This window comes from Saccopteryx bilineata, chromosome 5 (assembly GCF_036850765.1).
Source record: "Saccopteryx bilineata isolate mSacBil1 chromosome 5, mSacBil1_pri_phased_curated, whole genome shotgun sequence".
NCBI classification, from domain to species: Eukaryota; Metazoa; Chordata; class Mammalia; order Chiroptera; family Emballonuridae; genus Saccopteryx; species Saccopteryx bilineata.
This window is the reverse complement of record NC_089494.1, coordinates 63,464,728-63,482,765: the sequence shown is the minus strand read 5'-3', so window position 1 is coordinate 63,482,765 and position 18,038 is coordinate 63,464,728. Positions and strand designations below refer to the sequence as shown.

Genomic DNA, 18,038 nt, shown 5'->3' with positions numbered 1-18,038 from the left:
GTATCATTGTATACTTCAATAAGCAATGTATAAGAGAACTTGTTTTCCCCAGTTTCACTAATAATGTGTTAGCAAACTTTTAGAAAATTCTCCAAATATGACAGGTAAAACATGATATTGCACTATAGTTTTTTTGTTGTTGTTTTTAATTAGCATGTGTGAGAGAGAGACACACACAGACAGGAAGGGAGAGATATGAGATGCATCAATTCTTTTTCTTTTTTTTTTGTATTTTCTGAAATGAGAAGTAGGGGGCGGTAGTCAGACAGATTCCTGCATGCACCCAACTAGGATCCACCTGGCATGCCCACCAGGGGTGATGCTCGGCCCATCTGGGGCATTGCTCCACTGCAACTGGAGCCGTTCTAGCACCTGAGGCAGAGGCCATGGAGCCATCCGCAGCACCCAGGCCAATTTTGCTCCCATGGAGCCTTGGCTGCGGGAGAGGAAGAGATAGATAAAGCGAAAGAAGAGAGGGAAGGGTGGAGAAGCAGATGGGTGCTTTTCCTGTGTGCCCTGGCTAGGAATTGTACCCGGGACTTCCACATGCTGGGCCGACACTCTACCACTGAGCCAACTGGCCAGGGCTGAGATGTATCAATTCTTCGTGTGGCAACTTAGTTGTTCATTGATTGCTTTCTCATATGTGCCTTGACTTGGGGGGGAGGGGTGGACTCCAGCCAAGCCAATGGTCCCTTGCTCAAGCCAGAGACCTTGGGCCCAAGCCAGTGACCTTGGGCTCATGCCAGCAACCTTGGGCTTCAAGCCACCGACCTTTGGGCTCAAACCAGAGACTATGGGGTCATATCTATGATCGCATGCTCAAGCTGGTGAGCCCATGCTCAAGCCAGCAACCTCGGGCTTTCAAACCTGGGTCCTCTGCATCCCTGGCTGACTCTCTATCCACTGCCCCACCACCTGTTCAAGTGATTGTCATTTTAATGTGCCTTTCTGTGATGAGTGAGGTTCAGCATCTCTTCATATTCCTTTATGAACTGCTTCTTAACTGGTGCTTGGAAGATGAACTGCTGCCTAAAGAGCAAGCAATATATAAATAGTTTAGAAATTCCAATTTTCTTATATAACTTTTATTCCAGTTAGCTGTTTTTATCCCAATTAATATAGGGTGTGCTGTAGGGTGCTCCATAAGAAATCAGCTTTAGTGAATGTTTACTAAAAAGTACTCCATCAGTTTTAAAAGGTGGACTTTTTAATGTATAGACATAAATGTTTTAATCTTTGTTTTGCAATCTTTACTATTCTGAAAGTTGTTATACTGAAACCAATGTGGTCATATTAAATATATTACTTTTTAAATTAATTAGCTGTGACATTTATGAAAAAAATTTGAATATCAACTGGGTGTTATGGAGATTTTACAATTCTCAAGTTGTGATAGTGGTGTTGTGGTTTTGTTTAAGAAAGGAAAGAGTTCCTTTAGAGATTCCTACTGAAATATTTATGGATTGAATGATATAGCTAGAGTTTGCTTCAAAGTAATTCTGGAAGGGGCAAGTGATATGAGTGTAGATGAAATGGCATGCATGGGTCAGGAGTTAATAATTATTAAGCCCGGATGTTAGGTATGTGGTGTTCTGTCTGTTTTTACATATGTTTGAAATTTTCCATAAAAGCTCTAAAATTCATCAAATAAGTATTAAGTTTGTGTTATGTGCAAGCCATGGTGCCCTATGTCACAGGAGACAGACACTTCACAAGTGCAAGGGTGATTGTCAGTTTTTCTCTGCAGTGAACCCAGTGCTTAGGACACTGTCTGTGCATAGTAGGCGCTCAATATGTCCTGAGCTCCAGCCCACACTATGGTTCCCAAAGGGCCGCTCTATGTTCTGTTCCCAGGAGCTGCGCCCTGATGATGTGCTCCATGAGTGAGCAACAGACCAAGTGCTGTGGAGCTGAAGGAAGGCGAAGTTCCATTAATTCAGGGTCAGGACCGTGCTTCTGTGGAGTTCATGAGCGTTAACATTGAGGTGCCTGAGACAAAGAACGTCCTCTGCATCCAAAGCATTTCTAAGCAAAGCAAAATTGCTTCTTTAATTTAACATGAGCTATTTCTTTTAGGAGCCTGGTAGGGAGTTGCTAACAGTAAGACGAATAACTCAAAAGGCTGTGGGGGTGGAGGGGGCAGTGACAAAACCTTCTTAGAACGTATCCCATGCCTGTCTCCGCTCTTTGAGCCTGCTTTGCTCTGAGTCCAGCGTGATATCATATCGAGGAATGTGTTTGAGCAATGCTCTCTGCCAAGGAAGAAGAGTAAGTGGTTTCATAAGAAAGAAGAGAATCAGACTTGGGATATTACCAATGGAAATGTCAAGAATTCAGCGTGATAGATTGGTCCTGTGGGTATGTTTGAAACATTAGTTAACTCAGAGGCAGAGAAATTCATGATTTTTAATGTTTGCATGCAGGTGTTGGTATCGTTGCCTCAGAATGAGAGCAAAAATGGATAAAAAAATAAAAACTAGTCACATCTTGACTGGAAGAAGGCTCTTTTGAGAAATCGTCAATGTTATATTACAAACACACCATTCAGATATACCAAATGGGCCAGATGGTTGCTCGAATACTGCACGTTGCCAGCTGCCCATTGCCACAGATGAAGCTTTTCTGCTGATGTTTGTGTGACCCACAAGCCCATTCTTGAGAATTGATTGTTTTGATGCTGTTTAACATTCGTGTGTCATCATAATTATAAACCATAAATACACACGACACTATGCAATAAGTAAAGTTGCCCAGCTTTCATTCTGAAAGGGGAGGAGGCTTTATTATTACCTGACAAGAGAAGATGTCTAATATTCACTTTCTGTTCTTCATACCTGTCACTACTCTCTCGTCGGGGGTTCTAAATTGCTTTATGCTCACCGAGCCTTAGCTCTTCAAAACAGGACCGACTTCAGGGTCTGATATGTATCACCAAGCCCCAGGTTTTAAAGCATGCCTGGACCGGAAGTCAGGGGCACAGTTCAGGGGACTCCAAGCAGATCTAAATGAACCCAAACTCTTCTATTTGACAACATACCAACAATTCCTTGCAGGTCACAAAACGGGCAGGTGTACGATGTAAAAGGAAGAGGATAAATGAAAGCAAATCTGCTTCTTTCAAAACAGACCTTTGCTCGGGATGCATTTCATTTTGCTTTGAAAGAAAGCTGATTCAGTGTCATTCACCTATTGATTTGTATCTGCATCTAAAAAACCAAGTGTCTTTCCCCTCTACCAAAACCTGAGCATGTTTGCCGGAGCGAGATGCAGGACAAGAGATGGAGGGAGGGTAAAAAGCCCACACAATTTGGTTAATCAGTCACAAATGCATAAATGAACTGCCTGAAACAGAACCCCCTCCCTGGGAGGCACACAGTCAGCCTTCCCCAGGAAGACCTCCTTAGAACACAGCATCTTTATTTTAGGCCACAGATCCCAGAGAGCACATTTCATGGCTCTATAAATACAGGACTCAGATGCTTCCTGACAACCAGTGTTTCTGCTTTTCAACGTGTAAATCAATGAATGCTCCAAGTGAGTAAATATCTGTGCTTTGAGTTTACAATCTTGTCTTTCAGAAATACCGACAGTACATGGCAGGACTGCTGGCTCCTCCTTATGGTGTTATGGAAACAGGCTCAAACAATGACAGTAAGTGGAAAATGTGAACGTTCTGTATCTAAAAATGTGTTGTGTAAATGTGTGTTTTCAAAATATATGTCCTATACCAGCTTGACAGATGAAGTTTCCAGACTCTTCTGTGGATAAACAGACCTGCCAGCCCACATGGGTTATTTTTTTTAAATGTTAATATAGTATTATTTTGTGGCCTTCGCTGATGCTCTGGTGCTAGTTGGAACTTCAGCATACTTGGACGGTTTTCTCAGCATCTCTTCATTTTATAGCAAAATCCAGTGTTGTTTCTGTGCTCTTTTAAAAACGGGATTCATGAACTGTGTTTGTCCCAGCACTTCTGCATACCCAAGAGCCCATCTCTTGCTCATGTTGATGTTACTGAGCAAGGAGAGAAGCAGCGTGAGTCATTATTTTTCTTAAATCACAGTCTCTCCAAACTCCAGGCCTTTTATAAGAGGCCAGTCTCTGATCATAAAAGAAAGAAAGTGTTTCTCTGTGATACACTTTTCTAATGGGTACCCACTAGACTCAAAGAAATCCTGTGTCCCGGATCTGTTCATCCATCTGTGCATGTTAGAAGCATCTGTTTAGCACTCATTACCATCCCTGGGAAATGCTTGTTGCATGGGACAAGGTCCCAAGTGCTGGGGTTTGGGAAGTTGTCGCTCTTCAACTAGACACAGTGAGGGAGCAGGCAGCACTTCTACTCCAAGCACCTCGAGAGCCTGAGAACCACCCTCCACATCCTCTTCCTTGCTCCTGGGATCCTCACTCTTAATCCCAGACTTGTCGCTTTCTACAGGTGCTCCCCTCCAGCCTGACCGAGACTCAAGTGAGCTCTTCTGCTTTCCTTCTGCTCTAGTTCACAATTTCTGCACAGACTCTGCCCTCTCCATCTGTTTCTCTTTTGTCCTGGAGGAGAAGGCAGGTCTTTCTTTCCTTCGGTCCCCTGTTTTGATTTTTCTCTCCTGCCCCGATCTAGGAATGACTGCTCCTAAGGAATACCTGAGTTGAAACCCCAGCTGTGCTGTCTCCTAGCTGTGTGACCTTGGGCAAGGCACTTAGTCTCTCTGTGCTTCAGTTTCCTCACAGGATTCTTATGAGGAGTAAATGAAGTAAAATATGTCCAATGTTTACAGAGGTTCCAAGCATATGATGAGCACCCGGATGATGCTAGCTATTATCTCCACACCACCAATCACTGTTAAACCCCTCCAAGTCTAGCTTCCGCCCAATATTTCTTGAGTCAAACCACTCTGCACCTTTCAATGACCAACCCCTCACCAGGCTCAGTCATTACCATTCCCCTCTCTCTCCGACTTTGAGTAGGACTTTTCACGCCAAGACTCCATTCTCTCTTGGTGTCAGGCTCCACTGCATTGTCCTGACTTTCTCATATCTCTCTGGTCACTCGCATGTTTGTCGCTTCTTCCTTTCATTCAAAAGTTTAGGTATTACCCAAGAGTCTAGGCTTAGCCGTTTTTCTCTATACTTTCCCCTGATCGTTGCAACCTTTCTTGCAGTTGATACAAATACTTCCCAAGTTGATACCTCTGATTCCTCCCTTTAAAGGGCAGTCTAGCTTTCCAAGAGATTGCCGGTTCTCTTTCCACTCAGAGGTCCTGCTGGCTTCTTAAACTCAAAATGTCAGTAACAGGACGTATCCTGATTCCCTCAAAACCAATCCTTCCTCTGAAAGTGCATTTTCATTCATAACCCCATTGTTCTCCTCCATATACCAGGCTTTAAACAACAACCATTTTTGGAGCTCTCCTTTCTCTTGCCTCCATCCACTGAGGTTGACCAACTGTCCGTCCCTCGCTCCTCCCTTTGCGTGCTCACACTCTTTCGTTTTGGCTCCCTCCAGTTCCCTTGGCAACCACCTGGCTGAGAGCCTCACCACTCCCGGCCTATGGGCAGAAATGACGTAGCTTGCTCTGAACCTCCAGTGTCTTGTCCTCAGCCTACCCGACACCTGACTTACGCAGAACTCTTTTAAATTTACTTTTTAATGTGAAAATTTTCAAACCTACAGAATGATACAGTTACCACTCATGTTTTTATCACTTTGATTTAATTAATATTTTACTATTTTAATAGGATTCATTTATTAACTTAATGTGTACTTTAAAATTAATATTTTGCCATAATTTTTAAATTATATTCATACATTTCACACCAAATACTTCAACAGATTATTTTTGAAAATAAAAACTTTCCCATGTATAACCACAACTTTATTATCATACCTGATAACTCAGATGATTTTCCTTAATAACATCTACTATGTAGTCCATATTCATTTTCCACAACTGAATATCTTTATAGCTCATTACTCAAACTGGACATCAGTCAAGGACCAAGCCACTGAAACTTGTTTTAATGCCTTAATTATCTGTTAATTATGAACAGTCCCTTTCCTTCTTTTTCCTGATCATATTTACTCTGTTGCTCAAAACCATTTACTATTTGTCCATTACTTGCCATGGAAGGTGAATTCCAAGATTGGTAACCCCTTAACCCAGCTTTCAAGTTTCTGAATGGTCCAAATCACCTTTTTTTTTTTTTACCTTTAAAACATTTTTTTTTAATTTAGAAATTAAGTTTAATTGGGGAATGTAAACTGGTACAGCTATTATGGAAGAAAATATGGTGGTTCCTCAAAAAAAAAAAAAAAAAAGAATAGAACTGCTCAGAAGTCTGAGATATCCCATAAGACCCAGCAATCCAAAAACATTGGTACATAAAGACACATGCACCCCCATGTTCATTACTTCTTCTGATAGATCTGGGAAGTGATGGCAAACATGCCCATTAGTGTTCTTTCTTTCTTTCTTTCTTTCTTTCTTTCTTTCTTTCTTTCTTTCTTTCTTTCTTTCTTTTAAATTTTATTTAGAAAATTAAATTTAACAGGGTGACATTGATCAATAACAGTACATAGGTTTCAGGTAAACATTTCTATAGCATTTGAACTGTTGATTATGTTGTATACCCACTACCCGAAGTCAAGTCATTTTCTGTCATCTTATATTTGACCCTCTTTACACCCTTCCCCCATCCCCTTACCTTAGACCCCCTTCCACTTGCTAACCACTTCACTTTTATCTATGTCCATGAGTTCAGTTTTATATCCCACCTATGTGTGAAACCATAGAGTTCTTAGCTTTTTTCGATTTACGTATTTCACTCAGTATAACGTTCTCAAGTTCCATCCATGTTGTTGTAAATGGCACTGTCATCATTTTTTATGGCTGAGTAATAGTCCACTGTATAGATGTACCACATCTTCTTTATCCAATGCTCTATCGAAGAACACGTTGATTGTTTCCCTGTCTTGGCCACTGTGAATAATGCTGTGATGAACATGGGTGTGCATGTGTCCTTACTTACCAATGTTTTCAAGTTTTGGGGGTAGGTACCCAGTAGAGGGATTGCTGGGTCATATGGTAATTCTATTCTTAATTTTTTGAGGAACCACCATACTTTCTTTCATAATGATTGTACTAATTTGCATTCTTACCAGCAGTGAATGAGGGTTCCTTTTTCTCCACAGCCTCTCCAACACTTGTTATTACCTGTCTTGTTGAAAATAGCCAATCTAACAGATCTGAGGTGAGATCTCACTGTAGTTTTGATTTGCATTTCTTGAATAGCTAGTGAAGATGAGCATCTTTTCATATATCTGTTGGCCATTTGTATGTCTTCTTGGGAGAAGTGTCTGTTTAGGTCCTCTCCCCATTTTTGATTGGATTGTTTGCTTGTTTGTGGCTGAACTTTGTGAGTTCTTTGTATATTTTGGATATTAGCCCCTTCTCGGAGCTGTTGTTTGCAAATATCATCTCCCATTTAGTTGATCGCCTATCTGTTTTGTTGTCAGTTTCTTTTGCTGTGCAGAAACTTTTTAGTTTAATATAGTCCCATTCATCTCTTTTTGCCTTTACTTCCCTTGCCTTTGGGGTCAAACTCATAAATTGTTCTCTACAGCCAAGGTCCATGAGCTTAGTACCTACGTTTTTTTCTATGTAATTTATAGTTTTAGGTCTTATGTATATTTAGGTCTTTGATCCATTTTGAATTAAGTTTCGTGCAGGGTGACAAACTGTAGTCAAGTTTCATTCTTTTGCATGTGGTTTTCCAATTTTCCCAGCACCATTTATTGAAGAGGGTTTTTTTTCTATTGTGTGTTTTTGGCTCCTTTGTCAAAGATGATTTGTCCATATATATGTGGTTTTATTTCTGGGCTCTCAATTCTGTTCCACTGGTCTGTATATCTGTTTTTCTGCCAATACCACACTATTTTGATTATCATGGCTCTATAGTATAAATATAATTTGAAGTCAGATAGTATTATACCTTTGGCTTCATTCTTTTCCCTCTGGATTGCTTTGGCTATTTGGGGTGTTTTATGGTTCCATACAAACTTGGTGATTTTTTTGTTCTATTCTTTTTTTTTTTTTTTTTTTTTTTTGTATTTTTCTGAAGCTGAAAGCGGGGAGGCAGTCAGACACACTCCCGCATGTGCCCGACTGGGATCCACCCGCACGCCCACCAGGGGGCGATGCTCTGCCCATCCGGGGCGTCACTCTGTTGCAACCAGAGCCACTCTAGCGCCTGAGGCAGAGGCCATGGAGCCATCCCCAGTGCCTGGGCCATCTTTGCTCCAATGGAGCCTTGGCTGCGGGAGGGGAAGAGAGAGACAGAGAGGAAGGAGAGGGGGAGAGGTGGAGAAGCAGATGGCCGCTTCTCCTGTGTGCCCTGGCCGAGAATCGAACCTGGGACTTCCGCATGCCAGGCCAACGCTCTACCACTGAGCCAACTGGCCAGGGCTGTTCTATTCTTTTTAAAAATGTCATTGTGATTTTGATGGGGATTGTATTACATTTGTATATTGCTTTGGGTAATATGGCCATTTTAAAAAAATTTATTGATTTTAATGAGAAAGGAAGGGAGTGAGAGAGAGACAGACAGACAGAAACATCCATCTGTTCCTGTATGTGTCCTGACTGGGGTTCAAACCGGCAATCTTTGCATTTCAGGATGATGCTCCAACCAACCAAGCTATCCAGCCAAGGCATATGGCCATTTTAACTATTGTATGTTGATTCTTCCACTCCATGAATGTGAAATATTTTTCCATTTCATTGTGCCTTTTTCAATTTCTTTTAATAATGTTTTGTAGTTTTCGGTATGTCAGTCCTTCTCATCCTTTGTTAAGTTTATTCCTAGGTATCTTATTTTGTTGTTGTTGTTGCAATTGTAAAAGTAATTGTGTTTTTTTTAGTTCATTTTCTGATGTTTCATCATTGGCATATAGAAAAGCAATAGACTTTTGTATATTGATTTTGTATCCTGTGACTTTACTGTATTAGTTTATTGTTTCTACTAGGTTTTTGGTAGAGTCTTTGGGGTTTTCTATATACAGGATTATGTCACCTGCAAAAAGTGATACCTTTACTTCTTCTTCCTGATCTGGATGGCTTTTATTTCTTGCCTGATTGTTCTGGCTACAACTTCCATCACTGTGTTGAATAGGAGTGGGCAGCTTTGAATTGTTCCTGATTTTAGAGGAAAATCCTTCATTTTTCCCATTTAGTATGATATTAGTTGATGGTTTGTCATAAATGGCCTTTATTATGTTGAGGTACTTTCCTTCTATTCCTATTTTATTGAGAGTTTTAAACATAAAGAGATGTTGTATCTTATTGAATTCCTTTTCTGCATCTACTGATAGGATCATATGGTTTTTGTTCTTTGTGTTGTTGATGTGGTGTATTACATTCATCAATTTCTATATGTTAAACCATCTTTGTGCTACTGGAATGAATCCCACTTGATCACGATGTATTATTTTTCAATGTGTTCTTGTATTTGATTATGCTAGTATTTTGTTTATGAATTTTGCATCTGTAGTCACTGGAGATTTTGGTCAGCAGTTTTGTGTGTGTGTGTTGTCCTTGCCAGGTTTTGGCATGAGGGTTATGTTGGCCTCATAAAATGTGTTGGGGAGTATTACTTCTATTTCTGTTTTTGGAAGACTTTGAGAAGGATAGGTACCAAATCTTCTTTCAATGTTTGGTAGAATTCACTAGTGTAGCCATCTGGTCCTGGGCTTTTGTTTTGGGGGGAGGTTTTCTATTTCCTCCCTGCTTATGGTTCTGTTTAGGTTTTCCACTTCATGACTCAGTCTAGGAAAATTGTGTAGTTCTAGGAATTTATCCGTTTCCTTTAGGTTGTTGAACAAAGAAGTGAATAGATGCTTAACTTTTTTTTTTGCTCATAAGTCTGAGTTATCCCTGGAAGCAGCCACTGCCCTACTCAGACCTGATTTGGAGGCAGCAGGAGTTTCCTTTGTCCCAAACGGAAGATGTGTTCTGGTGGGTTTATGTTCAACGTGCAGCTAAGTTCAAATCCCTAGAGCCGTGTGAGGTTGTTTGAAGTGTAAGAATACTAACTGTGCAACTTATAGTACTTGATGTATCAGTCTAATTTTTTATTGTTCTGGCGTCCAAGACAGAGAAATTTCCATTGCTCACATGGTATAAATGTGTTGGGATCAGTTTTTACCTCTGAGAAAGTAATGCATAAAGTGGGAAAGCAAAATCAGCATTGATGCTTCTGTCTGGCACACAACCCCACTCCTGACTCATTGATTTATGTTACAGGTTCTGATAGGCACTGCTATTTTTGTAAGCAGCATTAGGTAGGATTTTTTTCATCTTTGGGTTTGTTTTTTTTAACAACAAATTTTTACTTGGTTTGATTCAGCAAAGAATTTCAGTTCCATTTTATAGGTTGATCTTATAATTCATTGTCTCTCTCTCTCTCTCTCTTTTTCCTCTTCTAGGGATTCCTGACAAGGAGAATGTGAGTAGCTACATTTCTCTGCCTAGCTTCTAAAAACTGTCAAAAGGTAAAAAAAATAATCGTGGTAACCTTGCCAGCAAAGAGAACTCTTTACCCACATTCAACAGAGCAATAAATATTTTTCTAATCTTATTCTGGCATTAGAAATCTTATTTCTAATCTAATCTTTGGTGGGTGACTTTGAAGTATAAAGGGGAGAAGGTCGATTGTTATGACACAGTCATCACATGTCCCTGACATTAAGTAGGCTGAAGAAAGGTTATTCTAGGGGCAAATGGTACAAGTGCTAAATGTTGTTTTTTTCCCATGATGCATACATACCACTCTAACAAATCATTAGTTTAGCAGCCTATAGAAAATATATTGTTTTTCCTTAGTAGGGATACAATATATAAAATTCAGGGTCAGATGATGAATTTGCCTAATTATATCCATGTACGTTAAAGTCATTACAGTATTTCTCTTTGGAAGCTGAAAATAATTGCTATACAGTGTAGTTGTTTAGGGAAAACAGGTGAGAGAGTAGGAGGTTTAGGGACAAACCTTTCCTAAGAAACTGTACCGAGCATGCATTCTAAGGATGACAGTGGTGTAGTGGCATCGTCTTTGCATGTAAATAATAATAATGATATTAATTATATTAGCTGGGATCTAAATTTAGACAATGACATGGAAGGGTTACTGATGGAAGCATGCAGTGGTTCATCTGAAGTGGCGCTCGGTGGCTCTCAGATGGCTCATTTTGGCACTGTGTTCCTTGATTGCTACACCCAACTGCCAGTGTTACAGAACTGTCACCCCTTTCTTTCCCTGCTATTGGTCCTATGTCTGCGGGCTCAGATATTATCTTAATTAAATTCAGAGTGTCTCTTGATTTCTTTTCAGAGATCTGACTCTAGCTTTCTGTAGGTCTCTCTCTTTTCATAATCTTGGTTTTAAAAACTGGTTGGGAATTCTGGCCCACTGCTGTACTACTACAAATTTGGGTTCAAGACCCAGAAATGTTACTTCAAATGTCACACCAAAATTTTACTTGGCTTGGTTCAGCAAAGGATTTTAGTTCCTCCCTCTGGGGCTTTGTGCTAGCTACCTGACTTCTCTAGATATCCTGGCCTCATCTTCAAAATGTGGATTTAGTCCTGACCCCAGCAAGGGGCCGTTATGAATGTTGAATGAGACAGTCTGTGGAAAACATAGAGCTATTACAATGGACTCAGTAAATGTTAGGACTATTATTATAATTACTATTTCCTCAAGCTTTCTGTCATTTTCTATCTATCTTTCCTTCTCTGAAAATGTCCTGCCCTTCATAAGGAACTAGCTTTTTTTTTTTCTTTTTCTTTTTTTGGCTCTCCTTAATATACCTTTCTTGAGTGAACCTTTCCATTGATCATTTGCTATTTAAAAAATATATATATCTTCGTGTGTTGAGTAAAGTTCAGGTTCATGAGAGTCTAAAGCCACAGCTTTTAGAGTCTAAAGTAACAAACTGATCTTGCCATCATTTTAGAAACGGATGTCCCAGAGCAGGCTATAACAAAAAATATACAGGTCATTAGCCAAATAAAGATAAAAGGGCCTGCTGCTTCCTCATCAAGGGCTATCAGTGATGTGGAGAGCGAACAGAATGGCTAAACGCTAGGGGGTCTAAAACGTTCTAAGCTTCAAAAGGCAGCTCGGTCTCTCTTAGGCCCCTGGTGACCTTTAGGTTGGACCTCCCTGCAGTGGGACAACAGGCTCAACGTTCTAAGCCGGAAGTCGACCAGCTGTCATCATGTAGCTCACTTTGTGACAAAATAGGAATTTGAAGTTTGCAGGTTAGATACAGGGACTTAGGGGCTGGCCATACTGTCTTTCCTGTATTAGTCATAGTGTATGCTTATTTGCATTTGTTTGGGTTATTCTGGGTCAGATCCTTGGGCAAACGGGGAAAGCACGTGTTTTTTCTATCAGCAACTAGAGTGGATGTAATGTTACCCTGTGCTCTTAAGATACCTTTCCAATGCCATCAGTCAAAGTAAAGCAAATGAGATGAAAGACATTCATGAGCAAAGCTGAAGCACTGGAAAGATAAAAAGAAGCCTAAGAGCCTTAGAGTGGTTTAATTGAACTTTTTCCTTTATAAGAGACAAATTGTGTTGTGACGGTTTCTTTAATCCTTTACTCTCTTTAACTCCATGCTGGGCAATATCATGTTCCTGTTATGTTTCTAAATAGCAATAATATGCCTGTGACTGAAATAAGGCACTTGGGCTATTGTTTCAGTGTCCAAACACAGTCTTTATGGAAAGATTCTACAAAGAATATTCGTTCCAGCTCCCATTTTTGATTTTGTTAATCACCATGTTTAACTTTCTATCAAATATGCAGACACCAGTAAGTGTTTTTACCTGCCTTACCAGCTTTATTTTATTTCCAAACCTACGTTTACCTTGCATAATAAGAACTTTCTTTTCATACTGGGCTGGCAGTTAACTTGCTAGAGTATTTTGTTTACTACTTGCTATAATTAATAGGGACAATATTTTAACTTTAGGTACAAAAGGATACTGGAACCTATAAAATAATTGATGAAAATACTAGAAAAACAACTATTTTGGTAGGGTTGTGATTATTTGGGCTGTTGGATTTATAAAAAAAAAACAACTCTTCTCTTTGATCTGTTTAAGTTGTATTTTTTCTCTCTTCTCTATATGCCATACCTGACTGACTATGTTTAATGCAGAAGCTAAAAAAAAAACCACAGTTAAAAAAGAGCTTTATAGTTGCACATTACGGGTTGCCCTTTGAAGAAATGAGCTTGTCTATAATTTTTTGCTACTTATGTAGATTTTGTTGCTTACTGTGCTGTATGTATCCTTTTGAGAGGCAACTGCTATGGAGTTTTGTAGTCTTAGAAGTTTATACTTTTCTTCCTAAGTGTTCAAGAAGCCATAAAATAGACTCGGAAAGGGATTACTACAAAGTAATGCCATTTCCTGACTTACAAACATCTTGTTTCCAAAAAGATCATTTGAGGTCTTCAGTTATAGTATTGATAGTGTCACTAGCAAGTTTCTTGCTAACTATGAAAGAGTACTTTCCCATTATAAAACACTACCAGTGCAGAGGTCAAAGTTTTCCCAAGCACTACAAGAACTGATGCTAGTTGTTGATAATGAGAAAGCTTGGTGGTCTTATGAAACTATTTGTAGATCTCATTTTTAGAAGATGACTTAAAGTTTCTCAAACTTTTAAAAATTATAGGTAGTTTATATAAAGAATACTTTTCAGAAATGATTATAAAGATATAAGGTTTTCAATGGCAATGTTGAGATAATCTACACAATCTGAAAATTCTCATTAAGGAGAGGATAATAGAGTAATAATAAGCAAATAACTATTAGGGTTAAAAGGTTAATAATTTTAAGAAGAAATGTTTAGGGATTTTAATAACATTCATCAATATTGTTGCTCTTTTTCAAGGTTAAAGAAAACAAATTAGAATATTTTCCACCAATTAAATAACAACATCTTATTTTCTCATTATAGACTGGCTATGATTTCTGATGAAGAAAAAGGAAGGTCTATACCCTGATACAAACAAAATGTAAAAAGTTTAGATAATCCCGTAAAACCCTGTAGAGCCTTTCCACTTCACCTTTAGAACACCTACTGGATTCAAACAAACAGTATTCTGCAGAACACAAAAGTTTTTAAAATCCTGCTTTAAAACATGACTGATGCACATCCAGTTTACCAGAGTCTCTGGGCCAGAGTTCACGGGCTTACCCAGCAGCCGTTCCCTCTGTTCCCGGGTGAGAATGGTTTTGCTAGTGCTGACATGACCCTGAAACAACACAGAGGTCACGAGCTGAGGTTGCAGAGCTCTGCACAGGACAGCAAAGCAACCAAATGCTGAAGACTTAGAAAATACTGAGCCTGCTCATTTTTTTTTTTTAATGACAAATTGCTTAACACCCAAGTGAAGCTTGGATTTTGGGTGTTGCTGGCCCCGTTCTGCACATTGTCTAGTGTGAAAATACTCATTTCTCCATTTGGCCCGTTGGGACGCGTAGCTCTGTGAGACAACACTTACTTTGCCCCTCCTCCTGGAGAACACCAGTGACTTAATGTCGAAGGGGCCAAGGACAAATTCGGTTCTCTGAAGACATGTTTGTTTTTGTGTTTGGGAGTTTTGCATTTTGTGAGGCAGAAAGCCCATGCTGAATTTCTTTCTGCTTTTTATTCCATCTGTTCTTCTGCTCTGTTGTTAAAGCTGACTGTGCCATCTCTCTCTCTTTCTAGCTTCTGCAGTGGTATATTGATTGAATTTTTAAGGTAAAGTGTTGTTGTCCTTCAGCTAAATAGTGAATAGTAAATGCAGGGAATGCTTTAAAATGCTGACCTTGTGTTGTCAATTAGACTGTGTGTTTGCTGCCTCTAAATGTTCTCAGCACATTCATAGAACCTGCTTGCTGTGAGTTCGCTTGGCAAAGGGGCACATAGTGGAGTGTATTTGGGTGGTGCCTTGTTAACATATTTTAGAATTATGTTTATAATATTATGAATTACATTTCAATATTCCAGTTTCGGTTCCCCTGCATTAAAATTTTTTTTTCCCTGACATAGACCTTTATCATGTCGCTCCCAGGCTGCTCATTTGCTCAGGTAGTCACTGATGGTTTTCTAGGGTTGCTTTGAATATATTCTCTGTCTTTTCTGTAATCAGAACTGGATTTGGCCAGATAGCACAAAGAGAACCTGGATGGCATTTAATAGTTAAAACTCATACTAATGAAAGAAATGAGATTCCCCCAATCTCTCTAGCCACTAGCTTCCCCCACCTCTCTCTTGAACATAATAGCATGGCCTGCTCAGTATCTGCTCACTGCTGAGGAATAGTCCCACTGTCAGCAGGGATGGGGGACGTAATGTCACGTTGATAATAATATGCTCAGCTGCTGATTCCAAAGTTATGGGAGAGTGCATTGTTGTCTCCAGGAATACCTTATCCTGTGCTGCACGCAATTCTGTTCATCAGCAGTAACTTTGGGCTGCTAGCATGTTATCACAACTGATTGTGAAGATAAAAATGTATATTATCATTTATATCTGATGAGTTTGAATTTTCACTGTTCTTGTTTTGAGAAATTGAAACCAAATTATTTGCAAAATATATCTTATGTTTAGGAAGGAAAATTGTAGTGTTTTCAGATTGGATAAATTAATCTAGTGATTGCATTCATATTTAGGATTCTTTTCTAATAACAATTCTGTGTCAGAGAGTCTTCCCTGAGTCCACAGATATTAAAATATTCTGTAGTCATTCTCTTTACCTCTAGGTAAAATTACATTGGAGATAGATGATAGATACATAGATATATGCACATACACATACATATGTATGATTATATAAATATATACATATATAGATATTTTTAAAGATTTTATTTATTGATTTTTAGAGAGAGGAGAGGGGAGAGAAGCAGGAAGCACTAACTCATACTAGTTGCTTCTCATATGTGCCTTGACCAGGCAAGCCTAGAGTTCCAAACCAGCGACCCCAGTGTTCCAAGTCACCACTCATAAATATATGTTTAGCTATTTTCATTCTTTAAATTTTCAGGAAAGGAAATTGTAAAGCCACCGTTAGTAGTATGACCTGGCATTCTCATTGTCAATATTTATAAATGTTTAAGTTCTCCTCACTTCGACTTAGTTTTATTTTCTGTTTTCTTACAGTCAAAAAATGATTCAGAAATACCCATACAATATGCCATTTATTGGCTCAGAAACCTTTCATTTATCACATGTGTACTGATCAGTCCCAGGCCCCATGTGGGGCTGCGAAAATAAAATACGGTACCTTCCGGGAGTTACAGTCAGCCCCAGGGAGGCAGGCATGTGAACACAAAAGTACAATGAAGTGTCATGGGCACACGTGGGCAGAGAGTGTGGCATGAAGATGTGGCCTTAGGAACTTTTCAAGTTTGGGTTAAAGCCCAGTTCTGCCATTTACTACCCATGTGAAGGTGGGCAAGTTAGTTAACCTCCGTTGTCCTCTGCTCCCTCATCTACAGAGTAGGAGTAATAGCAGTGTCTTAGCCCCGGGGCTTCTGGGAGGATTGATGAGAGGATGCATGCCAGTGCTTAGCCAGCACTGCAACCCACAGTGGACTCCCAGGGAACACACGGCGGTCTGTGCAGTTCTCTGGGAAAAGGGCGGGGGCTCAGAGCAGGAAAGTAGATGTCATCCAGGTGCAAAGGAAAGGAGAACATTGCATGAACAAAGGAAAGGAGTTCCAGAATGTTCTCTCTTGAAGCTAATTTTTATCAGATCTAAATCCAAGAACTGTTCATTATTTTGGACATTGATTTTTAAGATCCCTTTCAAAGTCATCAAAATTTGGCTTCCAAGCTTCCAGCATTACTGGGTCCCAACAAAACACCATATTTTTCTCCTTTAAAGCGCTCTGTTTTGAATGCAGATGGGGAAATAGCTCTAATTTCCCCCTATTTGTGCCTCCCAATAGCATGCTTTCTTTTAAAAATGACAGATCTAGATGGCTGATGCCTTTGCAGCCTGTTTACTCTGACCCTTAGCTCCTTTTCTGCTGTAATCAGTGTCCCTCCTTTCTCTTGTTCTCCTTTGTGTTTTTCCCCCTTCTCAGCCAAGATTTCCGTTGAATCTTGCCCTCCTCTACCTTATCCATTTGTCAAGGTCATTCTAAATTTTGTTCCAGTTCTTCTAAGTGCCAGCCTCTCACCCCCAATTGGATATCATTGTCAAATTTAATAAGAATGCTTTTGATTCCATATTCAAAGCGCTAATCAGCATGTTAAATCTAGCAACGTTCAGCAGAGGATCTAACCTTGTGGAATTTAATTTGTACTAATATATTTGTACACATCCTAAAATTATCCCATTTGGACATAAAAAATAAAACTTAGGGAAACATGCCAGGAGAATACTGGGTAAAAAACAAAGACTAAGTCACTAAATTCACTTCTGCCATGCTTTTCACTCAGCTGTGGTGCAGCGTTGGTGATATAGAGGTGAGCATAGCTGCCTTCCACTCAGTTGTAATTTGGAAGAAAAAGAAGACAATAATTGTCTTTCTATCTCAGAAGGCATTAGTATGACTGAGGTTAGTACTCATTCATTTTTATAGTCCATGTCCCCAGAAATGCATCAGTTTCTGTCCCTGGCATTTAATAGCCAGTAACACTTCACAAGTCACTGACCTCCAAGAGCTTCAGTTTCCTCATTGATAAAATGGGGATCCCTGAACTAGCACAATAAAAGGATTGTTGGGGGATCAAGTAAAGTAAAGTATGGGGAAAATTCCAAAACTTAACACCACTCTCAAGAAAAAAACAACACACACACACATTATATTAAGTTCCCTGATGCTTAATTCTGAATAAGATCACATCCTTGTCTGTATTCTCAGTCTAAGGACATTTTTCTGGCATGGGGGATCACTGAGTTTGGCCAGTGGGTTCTGGTTTATATCGAGATTGGGTCTGGGAAGCTTTACAAAGGTGCTCGT

At 39.6% G+C, this 18,038-nt stretch overlaps 1 protein-coding gene across 19 annotated transcripts in view; it reads left to right on the top strand.

Annotated features, from left to right (window-relative positions):
• Nucleotides 1-18,038, top strand: part of RAPGEF4 (Rap guanine nucleotide exchange factor 4) — a 328,733-nt gene that overhangs the window by 180,310 nt on the left and 130,385 nt on the right. For 13 of the 19 annotated variants that reach the window (XM_066280130.1, XM_066280129.1, XM_066280128.1 and 10 more), the window contains 2 exons: nucleotides 3,582-3,654; nucleotides 10,484-10,503. In XM_066280130.1, coding sequence (XP_066136227.1) covers nucleotides 3,582-3,654; nucleotides 10,484-10,503 — 93 coding nt within the window. The remainder of the gene's footprint in view (nucleotides 1-3,581; nucleotides 3,655-10,483; nucleotides 10,504-18,038) is intronic. The other 6 variants (XM_066280137.1, XM_066280131.1, XM_066280146.1 and 3 more) reach the window with 1 other exon arrangement.